The 13,449-nt window shown below is 38.6% G+C and overlaps 1 protein-coding gene across 1 annotated transcript; it reads right to left on the bottom strand.

Moving 5' to 3' along the window:
• Positions 1–1,991: 1,991 nt before the first annotated feature.
• LOC140254863 (aldehyde oxidase 1-like) lies at positions 1,992–5,615 on the bottom strand. Its single transcript, XM_072341949.1, has 5 exons — positions 5,500–5,615; positions 4,939–5,052; positions 4,267–4,386; positions 2,651–2,818; positions 1,992–2,058 (listed from the first exon to the last, which is right to left on the bottom strand). Exons 3-5 carry the CDS (start codon positions 4,336–4,338, stop codon positions 2,005–2,007), a joined length of 294 nt encoding a protein of 97 aa, XP_072198050.1. The 5' UTR covers positions 4,339–4,386; positions 4,939–5,052; positions 5,500–5,615; the 3' UTR covers positions 1,992–2,004.
• Between the last annotated feature and the right edge of the window lie 7,834 nt (positions 5,616–13,449).

A 13,449-nucleotide genomic window follows, 5' to 3' on the forward strand; every position in this document is an offset into this window, starting at 1 on the left:
TGGGCATACGCCGGTGAGTGGCGAGCAATTGCACTGTGCATCATTTATTTCGTAAATACATATTATTCCCATTACTATCGTTCTTTTCCATTCTCTTCCTTTTCTGCTTTAGAAAATAGTTTTCATCTCAGTCCACACGTTCTACATTGTCATTTTTTTTCCCCCGGTTCTCTTCCCCATTCCACTGGGGGTGCGGAAGGAGTGACTGTATGGTGCTGAGCTGCTGCCGGGTTAAACCACAACGATGGGAAAACACAAGGCTCACCAAATTGCTGACTTTGAATTGTAAGACAGCCCAAAGAAATCTAGAAAATACATCATCCCAAAAGACCCCAAGTGAGATCACATTCAGATGTACAGTTTTCAAGTACTTTTCATTCATATTAAACAAAAGGCTCTGATATTCATTCTAAAATGAGAGATAAAAGATACATCACAGACTATGAAAATCTCATTTTAAGGAAAAGAACACAGACATATTATGGAATTGACTGCAGGAATTACTAAAAGTCTCAGACTATGAAACTGCAAAGCATTACTGCCAGCTGAGCTTTACTCATTAGCTGTGGTGCCTCACAATTTATCCAGAGGAAGGAATAAAAATTAAAATGAAAACTTTACCAAAATAAACTATCAAGTTCCTCATTACCTGGAATATTTATTTGTAAAGGCTTAGAATCTTCTTGTGCTGCTACAGATGCAGATAAAACGATCTATTTGATGCTCTCTGCAGATCGCTCTCTCTTCTATGTTGTTGATTTAAACCTGCAGACTCACCAATAAAATAAATGAAATAAGCTTAGATGTGTTTATGTAACTGAGAGCAGGATATTAAAGAAAACCTATTGAGTTTTTGCAAGTGTTTTGGTAAACAGTGACATTGTTAAATGTGTTCCTACTGCTACTTTCATTATTTGAACTATCAAAGGTGAAAGCTGAATATTCATTTGCATGGATATCTGTACTGGCTCAATTAAGCCCAGACACTTTCTTTGTTTTCTCTGAAGCACCTGTGAAATTGCATTTCAGTTTCCTCTCCTCCTGAAGATGTACTGTGTCAACATTCATAAAGCTGTCACTACATCACTTAAAAACTTCCTTTCTCGCATGTTTGTCAGTGTTCATGTTTGGCACAGCTGTGTTAAACAGTGAGCCTGTTTTTAATGACCTGGTTTTAATGCCAAACTGCTCTGTTGCCTTTGTTCCCTCTTTATCTTTTTCAGCTCAGTCACCTGCTGCACGTCTACTAAATATCTACTATTCAGTGCAAGGAGCGACCCCATTTCAAAACCAAACATTTCAGAATTAGTAAGATTTCAGCTCTTTTGTCTGAAACAGAACATCTCCTGTACCTCACGCCCTCTGTTCACTTACAGATGAATGCATCGGCTGTGATCTACTTCACCTTTTCACTGGAAAGAGGAAGCAAAACTGTCTAAGGCAAGGGAGAGGTGGAATAATGAATTGAAAATGTGGCAAACTGCAGTGGTTTTATTCCAGCTCTGAGAGGTCAGTGTCAGCAGTGGTTCAGAGAGATCGAATGGCCATGGAGTAGAACTGAGCTGGGCTGCCAGGAAGTAAAAAACTGCACTGTACTATTACTGTAGTTACCACGGTAAATATCATTGTCTAGATAATATTTGGCAGCATGTACTCTCAGAACCTTGGTTCTACTACAACATTGATGCATGTCAATCACTAACTTGCACAGTATCTAACTTCAATTTATTAGAGATACTTTCAAAATTGCAATCAGAGTCTTTAAAGTTCGTGAAGTAACTCCAGAATTATTCCTGTATAGCATGGAGAATAACTCAGTTTATTAAGAAATATATTTTTCAGAATGAGAGGTGTCTTAGTTGGCAGTACATCAGGGCAGGTACTTATACCTTGTTCTACAACTATGTTTGTGTGTATACGTGTATTACAGTTATCCTACTGTCTTGCAGAAATGCCTTCTGTCAGTCAGTAAGTTGCTGAAAGTATCACCTGGTTATTCCATACTTAGGATATATCAATGGCCCATGGCTTATAGGTTCCAGGCTTATCTTTTGGAATCTGAAAGAAGGTAAATAAAACATAATTTTGCTAAGTGGAAAGAAAACTTTATATAGTTCACAAATGTGTGTTCCTTTTCAAGCATTTCAATGTCATTGCACGAACAAATCCATGCTTTTTCATGTCATAAAGATTTGTGAAATCAACCAACACACTGAGATACAAGGCTCAGAGTGGAACTAGCATAGATTGAGAGCTCTGAACAAGTGGTGAAGCACACCTACTCTATGTCTAGACATAGTCATATTTCCTCACAGAGATGCAAATTAAGTGGCACTAAAGACAAACTCAGACCATAATCTCAAAAGTATTTTAAAGGGCCCTTAGATTAATTACATTGGAGTTATCACTTCTGAGGAAAAGGGACAGATACCTCAGAGTCTTGGAGCATTGCTAACTCTGGCCATCCATTCATGCTACAGCTGAGAAAAGTGCCACTGATGAAATAAAATGCATAACTCTGCTAATAGTGGCATGCTGAAGAATAGAGAGGTGGCTCTAGCACTGATCATACTGTGCACTATGTCTGTTCAGGTTAAAGAGGAGTAGTGAGGAGGTAGCTAGCTCACGAAAGGAATGAAAATACTGTTACCGTCTTAGTAAAGATGTCATCACCGGCCATAAGAATCTGCTCAACAGTCAGGGGGCTGTTCAGCATGATGTCGAGGGGTAGTCCTCTTTCTTTCCATGAAGCAGACACTGCATCACGTATTGCAAAAAACACAAAACTGCCCAGGAAGAATCCAACCTCGCCCATGCCCTGGTAGAGGAGAGAGACAGCTGGAGAGATTGGCTTAAAAACTAACAGCAGAGTTGAATCGTCATATATTCGCTGCAGTTATCCAAACTGCACTGACTCTCACTAGCTTAGTCAAGTCCAGCATATAAACATTCAGAAGCCTTACTCTGATCTCTGGAAGCTTTCACTTTAAGAAAACACTGAGGTCCAGGATTTGGCTATTGAGGGCCATTTAAAAACTTACAGTATAGCTACACTATCAAAAAAGATTGTAATGCCACAAAATAACTTATGACTGCCCACATAAACTACTAGTTCTATATCCAAGTGGTCATACTGAGGAATAAAGTCCCCTTTAGCCCCTCCTGCACAGATAAAATCCGTGCCATCTAAGCCTGATATTGTGTTCTTTGTCTCTATCTGTTTTCACGTGGAAGAGTTTGTTTACCTGTATATACCAGGTAAGAATATAAGCATCCGGTCTGCTACAATAGAATTCTAATACATTCTCTTCTAAATCACTCTGTGAGAGAAAGTAAGGAGACTAGAAAGATTATTCTTCTGTCTTACTGCTCAAAGGAATGGTAATGCACAGGGAAAAATTGCTAACAGAGGTCAGTTAATCTTCATTTCATCTTGATTTTCATTGGAGGGGGAAAAAATCAACAACAGTGTTGTTGTTAAATTTTCTTGAGAGTGTAGCAAAAATCTGAATCCAGCCACCAGCTGGTGATAGATTCTGAACAGCACAATTCCCACCCCGTCCCCCCCCTTCCTGATTCACCGGATGCATAAACTACCTTCTATGATTTTATCAGCAGACTTAAATCCTTTCTCAATATCTCCTTTTTCTAGTCTCCTTTCTTTAGTAATGTATGAATTGTGTCTTACTGCATCCTGCAGTAAGAAAAAAAGAACGTGTTAATTATACTTCACTCAGATTATTTTTATATGGTACAATCTTCAATTATCAATATGATCCTTTATTCAGATGGACAGATGGTAGCATCTAAGTAAAGAGCATCTAAGAAAGAGCAGGACAATTGTTCCCCTTTCTCCATTAGAGAGCTTCTGTTTTTATTTTCCATAACTCACGTCAATCTGTCCTTCCCCTAGATTAGAAATACCTAATAACTGTTAATGGCACTCAGAATCATTGAAAATATTTCAAAGTCACATTCCTTGCTACTGAAGATGAGCCAGACTTGAAGATTTTCAGAACACGGACGTAGGATGTGTGATTACAGAATTTCTGCAAAGCAAGCTCTCTAACTTACTTCTATACTGGCCTACTCCTGTCAGGAATTTGGCTCCCACAAGCAAGGAAACTCTCCCTTAACACCTTCTGAATATTTTAAAAACTATTTTGAAAAAGTCCATAGCCTGACAAAGACCTGTACAAGGAGGTGAACAGTGAACAAGGCGACTTAAGCATTCTGTCAGACAAGGAAGAGGAGATGAGTTATTACCTTGATGGTGAGGACTGGCTGCAGATCTTCATACGCTATCTTCACCTTTTTAGCTCCACGCTTTGCCTGCATCTGTGTCTCTGCAACCACAGCACAGATTATCTGTCCAACACAAATGACCTGCAACACATCAACATACACTGCCTGATGACAAAACACAGGAACAGTTACACCTCTGTACAAAGAGTATTCTGTGGAAGGAGGTTACACACCAGTGCCACTATCTGGGTTCTGTTCCTCTAATAGTGCTATTCCACTGCAGTCTTAACTTCTTTAGATGAGAAATGCTATTGGCACCTTTCATCTGCAGTAACACCTCTGTCACTGCTATCAGTGAACATGGGCATTTTCCCTATGGCCATCCTGAAGCGGACAGATATTGCATCACATAAAACCCCACATGGTGCAGACTGCTATCCTTCTCAAAGAGGAAGGAAACTCAGATAAAAGGAAAGAGGGGAGCAACACACGAGGAATTACACCTGTCCCACTGCAGATGCCAGCCTGCAGCACCATTTGTGATGGAGACAGCTTGGGGCCTTGGACATTCTATGTAATCACTTTGGCTGTGTGGATTCCGTATATTTCAGTGTATGATAAACTACCCTTATTTTTTATTTTTTAAAAGACTGAAGCAAAATGTCCAGGCACTCCTCCAAGAGCATGAAATACCTTGTCTTTTGCAAATGCTTCCTCTTCATCATTGCCATTTTTCCCTGGAACATCTTTTGCTGTTACCACATTAATCACTCCTGGCACCTGAATGGCTTCTGAAATGTCAGTTATCTGAAAAGTAGAACATGCACATAAATGAGTACAGTACATCGTACAAATATTTTTAGTGTGATTAATTCCATGAACTTCAGGACAGAAACCTATTCCACAGGTCTCATATTCTTACATATCAGAATATCTTTAGACAGACAAGAAACTGGAAGTGTTGATTAACATATTGAGAAAAAAAATAAAACAAAAGCATGAGCAGCTGAGTATGCCCTACAAAAACACCTCTTTAAATTCTAGTCCCAGTACATTCAAAATCTAAGAACTAAAAGGGATGAGTGCATTAACATGAACTCTTTTGTCCTTATCTGACACTGCTTTAAGTACATAGTAAGTACATACATCCTTACTTATGCCTAATTGCATACCTCATTATATAGACAGATCAGATAATGGGAAGGGAGAATGTGCTTAACCTGCTCATGTGTATATACCTTCCTTCTTACTTACATAATCTTTGCATGGGCTTTACTGCTAGTGACCACAGCCAACCAAAGTTCTCCATCCACTGGATGAACGTCATCGACGTAAACCGCTTTACCAGTGGCGTGCTTCATACCAGACTGGTACATGACGGGACGTCCCACAGGGTCTTGTGGAGACTGTCCTTGGTCAACATCCTGCAAAAAGGAATGTGTCTCCAGAACAGTAATTATAGAAAGCCTTACTCACACATTTTATCTGAGATAATTTTCAGATTATAAAATCCATGTAGACATGATTTAGACTTTATAAAAATATTCTTGGGAAGTACTATTAAGGGCTACTTTGTGCTCTATTGCCACCATGATGCCCGGACCGAGGTTGCAGAAACATACTTCATTAGAAACCATTCACACCTCCAGTAAACATCAGACTTCTGCAGAAAGACTGGAGCAATTAAACAAGCAAAAAGCCAAATCTTAAAGGGGACATAATGACTTCTTCATACTGAGGATCTATGGCAGAAAAGATCCAAAACTTTCCAGACCTCAGCTAGCCTGTTTGCTGGGTCCATACTCTTTCTGATAGGATCCTTTGCTGGGTCCATACTCTTTCTGATAGGATCCTTGCAGACTTCAGACGGTGTTTCATATTGTTTGCTTTGAAGAACAAAAACAAAAGAACATGTCTGAAGTTAAGGCCTTCTGTGGCAAATTGTTGTGGCAGCCAAAGCTTGACTTTTAAGATTTCTCAGTTTTGCAACAAAACAGATATGGGTGAAAATTGTATTTTGTTTTGTTGTTTTCCAATTAAATTAAATTTTTCTGCTGAACTAAGTTTTTAATCCTCTGTCCGCCTCTTCCCCTGATACTGTAGCTTTGCAAATAAACTTCTTAGGCTTGAACAATCAGAGAGATACTGCAGCAGGTAATTCTATTTATTTTTATTGAAATCCAATGAGTTCTCTGCCACGCTCACACATAGCTGAATGCTTTGCTGCTGTTCCAGCTATCAGGATATTCTCATGCTGCACAACAGCTTGAGAACCAGGATTTTATCTGTGCCCTAATAGACTACAGAATCTATAAAACAAAAAGTTTCCCACAGAGTCAGTGGTGCCAGCAGCTTCAAAGTACGGTTAACAGAGACTTAAGAATGAAAACAGAGAAGAATTATTATTTATTAAAAGATAGAGCCTGTGGCAGTCCCAGCTGCAAACAAACCTCACCTGATAGAGTTGGACAGCCTGGGGAACACCACTTTGCAGCATTCCCAAAGCACTCATCCTGTGAGAGTCCAGCATACCTGAAGGGATACTGAAAGGAAGATGATATCAGAGTAGTACTGGCAGACCTGTATTGAAAAAGAAAAGGAAAAGGGAAAAGAAAAAGGAAAAGGAAGGTTTTCCCCTAATATATTTTGAAATAGATCATAGCACCTTTATGCTCCCCTCTCCTATCCCCAAATATTTAGAAAACCAGAAATTTCTTGCATCCTGTGAGCTAATGAAGACATGCAGTTCTTGTCCAGTCCTTACCATCTGATGTAAGCCATGTAACACTTCCAGGTAAAATCTGAATAAGAAGCTGACAAACAGAGTTCTTCTATACTCTACTTTTCCACCTGAAGCTGATGTAGGAAGAGTAATTTCCTCTAGTACCAGTTTGCAAGCTTCGCTCAGCATCTGATCGTTCCACTGTCTGGCAGAAGAATAGGTTAACGTAGACATACACTTTATTAAGACAGCTGAAACTATTGCAAAGTATGTGGGAAGCATTAAGTAAACAGCATAGGTTATATATCAAACAATAGCCTACTACAGAGGGCTACTAAAAGAGACTGTGAGAAGCTGATGGTAACAGAATCCAGCAGGCCCCACGCATCACACCACACTTCCTGCTTCTTGCTTAAATACATTAGGACAACCACTACCTTCCAATGAGCTTCTCACAAGACCTTCTTGCACTAAGTGTGGTTGAGCCAATGCCTCCGTATAAAATACTCAGATCTACAATCTCAGAGAGATCTGAGAAAAACACTGAACAGGACTTGCAATCCTCAATTCACTATGGAAAACGCATTTTTCTGACATTCAGCTTGTCTGAAGGCTGAAATAAACTCATCCTAATGGAAAACAGACAATAGAAATGCCATAAATGGTAGAAATAGTTATTGTTACAATAAAGCAAATCTAAGACTCCTTGTACTTTGATTATCATTTTTAACAAACGGTTGCTGGATAATTCCAGGATAATTCCAGGATAAACTGCTTCAGTTTATTTTTAATTTTTTCTTGAAGTACTAAGGTAATCATAGGCAGAGGGCACATTATTTGACATCGTCTGCAAGGAAGAAATAATACAATGGGTTTTTTCAGTAGTTTAATGACTTCAGAGTACAGGAAAAGCAGTCCTGGTATAAACCACTTCATGCATGGATGGTGTGTTCTCTAAATCAAATTTCAGCTTGCAGTGTTTGTTTGTTTGTTTGTTTGTTTTTCCAGAACATGGAGATCCCACTGTGCTAAAGAACCCGATCTCGCGAAGATTTTACACTCAGAGATTCTGTTTTATTCTATCTACCACAATGACATTTACAGAGGGAGGCACTCAAAGCAACAGCACTTTCTGTTGTCAGAAATCTCCTTTAGTTCTGGAGACAAATAAACGCATTTTTAAAAAACACATATAGCATCTTCTGCACTATCAGGCACATAACTGGTCTCCTTGTAAAGAAAACAAAGTGTCCTTTTTCTCTAGAAAAAACCTTCAAATTCAAAGCCACTGAGCCTGCTAGAGGTTAGCAGGTTAGTTTCTCTCATTGTGTGTAATTGTAAAACTCAGGATTGTATGATTAATACCGACTTTTATCAGAGATGGAAAAATATCAGGATTTAAATGTATTCACTTCAGCAACATTCATATCAAAATCAAAACTAGAAACTGCCAGGAGCAAGAGTGAGAACTGTCAGACAGATCCCTTCAGCCTTTGTTCCCTCACTTTCTGATGACAGTCGTTGCAACAAAGTTGCCATTTATACATTTTTGTTATCTCAGGAGGATCAATGGAAGAGATATTTCAACATTAATAGAAATGTCAGAAGCAGTCAGCCCCTGGAAATGGGGTTAATTTTGTGTGCTGAAGCTGCTGGATATCTCATGTTGTTCATGTGACTGCTGACAAATAGTTTTCCTTCTCTTTGAAGTGGCTTTTGGAGTACACCAGTAGTGCTGCTGTCTGGAATACACTCCACAGCTGCTTTATTTCTCATGTGATGATGCAGACAGGATTTCTCTCTTCATTTACTCTGTGGAGGTAACTAAGCCTATCTTCTTCCATTTTCTCTTCCAGCCTGTTTGTATCTCTAATTACCAATGAGACTCAAAGTTTCTGTGCAGTACAAACACTGTTGCTGATACCAGCACAGATTATCCTATTGCACTTTTCTGCTTGTGGATTTTTTTTTGTTTTCCTTGGGAAAACTGCCACGGCTGGCAGCCTCTAAAAGGCTGGAGCACACATGAGGCCACATATGTTTACTATGTGATGTTGCAATGGGCAGCTAATTTGGGGACAGACTTCTGATGTCAGGGTTGGCAGCTACTCCTATGGTTACTTTGTTGTTAACTTCAAACACAGAACAAGCTTGCAGTTGTGTCTCCTGCTTGTCTCATACTTCTCCTCACATCCACTAGAGGGATATCTAAGAATACAGTAACAATGACATTGTTTCCTCCACCACCACCTAAAGCCATATGCTGACACCATTGCTCACAGCAGTTTGGGTTCCATTATTAAAATCTTGCTTTAACCAATGGCTGCACTGAATGCTTCTATTATCCGTGATTTGGACTGAAATGTACAATGATTTTGGTCTTTCCTCTGGCTGTATTTATCCATAAGACAAAAGAGATATCACAAAACAGAGCAATTCAGAGAAAGCATCAACAATCTTACCTTTGTAGAATATGGGATAAGAACAGAAATAACGACCTCCTTGGGCTCTGTGTCTGCATGTTTATGGCCAGCAAGAAACCGGTCATTTAAAAAAATCTGTCGCTTGCCACCTGTCACAGAAAAATGTATCAAATCTGGAGTAACAAGAAAACATCCAAATTTTACTTAATCTGAACAAAAGCAAACAGATGTCCAGATCATCTATATAGGTTCAATTATTTTCATTTGTAGTAAAAATAATAATGCAAACATGCAGCTGTGAAAACTAAATGAAGATGCTCAAAGAAGTGCTGACATTTGCAGTGCCGCATTGTTCTGTCCTTCTGGCAAATATAACTGGCACAAAGTTCAAAGCTTACCATCTGATGCCAAGTTGAGAACAGATTTGCCAGCAGATAAAGTTGGGTTCAAGTCCCAGGCTGATCCCCTGTTTACAACATGTCCTCCCCTAAAGACTTCAACAAACAATTAGGTTATTTTTAGGCTTGTCCTTTCTGTGTGTAACGGGGATCTGCATCATAACCCCATTTAATTCACTTAACAGGCCTGCTGGAATATCTTATATTTGATTTGTTTCATCTTAACTGAACTTCTATATTAGTAATTTTCAAGGTGATTTAATTTATTGTTCCCTTTGAAAGTTCTGTCTCACCATCATCTCTGTTGAGAAAGACCAGGTTTACTTTTGTACCCAATAAAATAAGTGATGGCCAATTTTCTTAATTAGAGGCATAAATGCAAGGTACTAAGATAAGGGAATTCCCTTCTTAGGGGAAAATACCAGAGATGCCTCCCATATAGACATGGGTGCATACACAAACTAAAGTATGACTGGCTGCCAGATGTATAGTATCTTCCCAAAGAATTTCACTTTTCTTCTTTGCTCAGTCTCTTCCTGTTTTCTGCTCAGACAGGGCAAACAAGAGTGTTTACAGCTCTCAAGAAATTTGACCCTCCTGACAACTTACTTCCCATTTATTTCATAGAACTTCATACAACATTTGTGATGGTATTAAATATTTAGCTTTATGAAGCTTACCATAGATTCATCCAGTTTTTCTCTATATATTTGTAAGTGATGATCATACAGACAAGTCTGTCTCGCTGACTTATTTTCCATCACAGCTGGATACATACCGCCATGCTCCTGATCTATTCTCCAGCTAGAGTTCTCAGCTGCTGCAAGAGAGCTTGGTAGATTTTTGTTTTCTCCTCTGGGAGTTTTGGGATGGTCTCCATGAGAATATGTCTGAGCTGGGTGAGGCAACAGGCAGCTCCTATTACTATCCCTGAAACCAAATGAGTTTAGACTGTGAAATCATAATTTCACACTAAATGCAATACCTATATAGCTGATAAGGCCTCTAAAGACATACTATCGTAGGCAGCTTTGTTCAGCAAAAAGACAGAGAAATAAGAGTAAGATAAATTTCGTATCATAGGCAACAAGAGCTTCAAATACTGTTTGCTTATTCAGAAATTTTTACCGCTATATGTATATATATATATCTGAAAAATATTTCATCCTGTATTTCCACATACAAATGTACATCAAGTTTTTATGCAGTGTATCCCCAAAGACATGCATGAACACTAGTTCATGACTGTTACAAAGGAGGAAACAAAAGCAAAGCAAAACAAAACAAAAAACCAAACCAAACAAACAACAACAACATCAAAAACAAACAAACAAACAAACAAAAAACCAACAACCAAGCCAAACCAAAACCACAAAAGCCAAACAAACAGAAATAAGAGGGAATGATTCTCAGTGCTCCTGGTGTCAAAATAAAAAACTCAATTCAGTCATCACCATTTGTACCATTAGCAGAGATAACTTGGAGGCTTAGCATCATCTGTGCTACTTGCAACTTGCATTTCTGGAATCCTCAAAGGATGGAGAATGATTGGAAGATAGCCATCACAGTCATCTTTGTTGAGTCCTGTAAGGGAAAGTACAATAGTTAGAGACCTGTTTAAAAAGTTAAGCATATCCTTTGATACAGAGACTGCAAGGTTTAAAAGCATTGTAACTAAGTAGCTGCAAGGTCTTCTCACTTCTGTTAATGTAGTATCTTGAATGTCACATTCATTGTTTTTCCTTGGTTCACTTCATCTGACCCCGCTGTACTTACTCCTTCTCATACAGTCTTTTCAGATCAGTGTGAAGGCTGCGGTGTGAAATACCTTTGTCATATGGGTTATGGAGAAATAAATAAAGGGTATATACTTCAGCCACTGGGCTATAAAAGGACACTGTGGAAAAAACACACAAGAACACAAAATCCTTCACTTGGTCTGTGAGAGCACACACATTGTTCCTACTGGTGGGATTTCTTTCTACACACAAAGCAAGAAGCTTTCTTAATTAAAGAAGAGAAAGGTTAAGTTAAAAATAAAATTACCACATGCTTCATGAAAACATGAGGAGGAGAGTAGGATGTGAGAAAGTCAGACACAACACTCCTAAATGAACTAAGTTTCAAAAGCCAGGGAGAGACAGAAATTAGAACTTCTAACTTTGCTGTAGACAAAACTGTACAATCACAATGCAATGTGTTCATTGCTGAAGCCCACAGAGATTTTAGCAATGTCTATGTGAAATGTCTAGTAACACTCACTGACGGTGACACAGATTCAAACATGCACAAAGGAGTCAGGAGAAGCAGATGAAGAGAAGGCTGCAGAAACCTCAAATTATGAAGAACGCAATTATAAAATATCAGTTCTCCAGAAAGTTGGGGTAGAGGTTTCTGCTTGTTTGTTTTGTTCTGCTATTTATTGTCGGTGGTGGGTTTTGGTTTGGTTTTGTCTGTTTGTGTGCTTGATTAGGTGGTTGTTGGTTGTTTTTGTTGTTGTTGTTGGATTTCTTCTCTTTTTTTTTTTTTTTTGGCAAAGATTTGAGACAGGGGATCTCAGTCTATTACTACATCACAGTGGGATCAACTCTGGAATCCCTTTTATAGAAAAAGGCGATACGTAAGGCTTTTAAATATGTACCAGAATTCCCCAAGATCTGCCTAAATTAAAAGAAACCAAGTATTTCCAAGTGAACCCAAGTTTTCTCAAATATCAGTATGAGGATACCGTATCTTCTTGGCTTCTGGGTCATACGTAGATAACATCACAGTGCATGCACCGCAGCCTCCTACTCCACAGCCATATTTAGTTCCTGAGAGATGGACTGCAAAAGGAAACTTTTAAAGAAATAAAATACAAGATGCAGAAGTCACCTTTTATTTATGTTCTGCTGAGTTTCCTTTGTTTTATGTACATGAGCAAAATTGGAGGGATCTTTGAACCAGATAGCTCCAGATGCACACAAAGAACTTAGTTTCAGACTGAACATCAAATCAAGTAGATAGGGAGGAGTCAGTGTAAACTATGAACTTTCACAGCACATAATGCATTTTAAGGTGCTAGTGCACAAGACTTTCTACTTGCACCCTTCACTCTAACTCGGGTGAGCTGGAATACTTTTAAAAGAATAGGATTCCTTCTCATTCTAACTTTGTAACCTAAGCGATAAGCTACCTGTTGGAGGAAGCTCCTGGCCACTCTTTAATATATGAACAGTTGAATAGGTGAGAATGCCTAAAGCTAAAACATGTGCTTCTCATTTAGTCTATTGCTGATGGGAGTTATAGATAGAGTTTTCCTGTAACTGGGTTTCAACAGAATCAGAATTACTACTTCACAAACGTCAAAACGTCCTACTGATTAACTTTATGTCACTCCAGCTCAGTAGTCTGACTGCTGCAGTTGCTGTGATGAGTTGATCGTGCTCTATATGATATACCACATCCATTAAGTTTGTAAAGAAAGATACTCTAAATCTCAATCTGAGAATCTCAACTATTTACTCTAGATTCATGTTTAGTGAACAAGGTCGTTAATCTCAAAATGCTTTACTATGGCCTTTTTTTTTTTTTTTTTTTTTTTTTAAATAATTTATGTGCATGACTTTCAAAATATTTTCTAATGCATAAGTCACCTTTTTATGTTAAATGGCAAAGATGT

Source organism: Excalfactoria chinensis, chromosome 7 (genome assembly GCF_039878825.1).
Source record: "Excalfactoria chinensis isolate bCotChi1 chromosome 7, bCotChi1.hap2, whole genome shotgun sequence".
NCBI lineage: Eukaryota > Metazoa > Chordata > Aves > Galliformes > Phasianidae > Excalfactoria > Excalfactoria chinensis.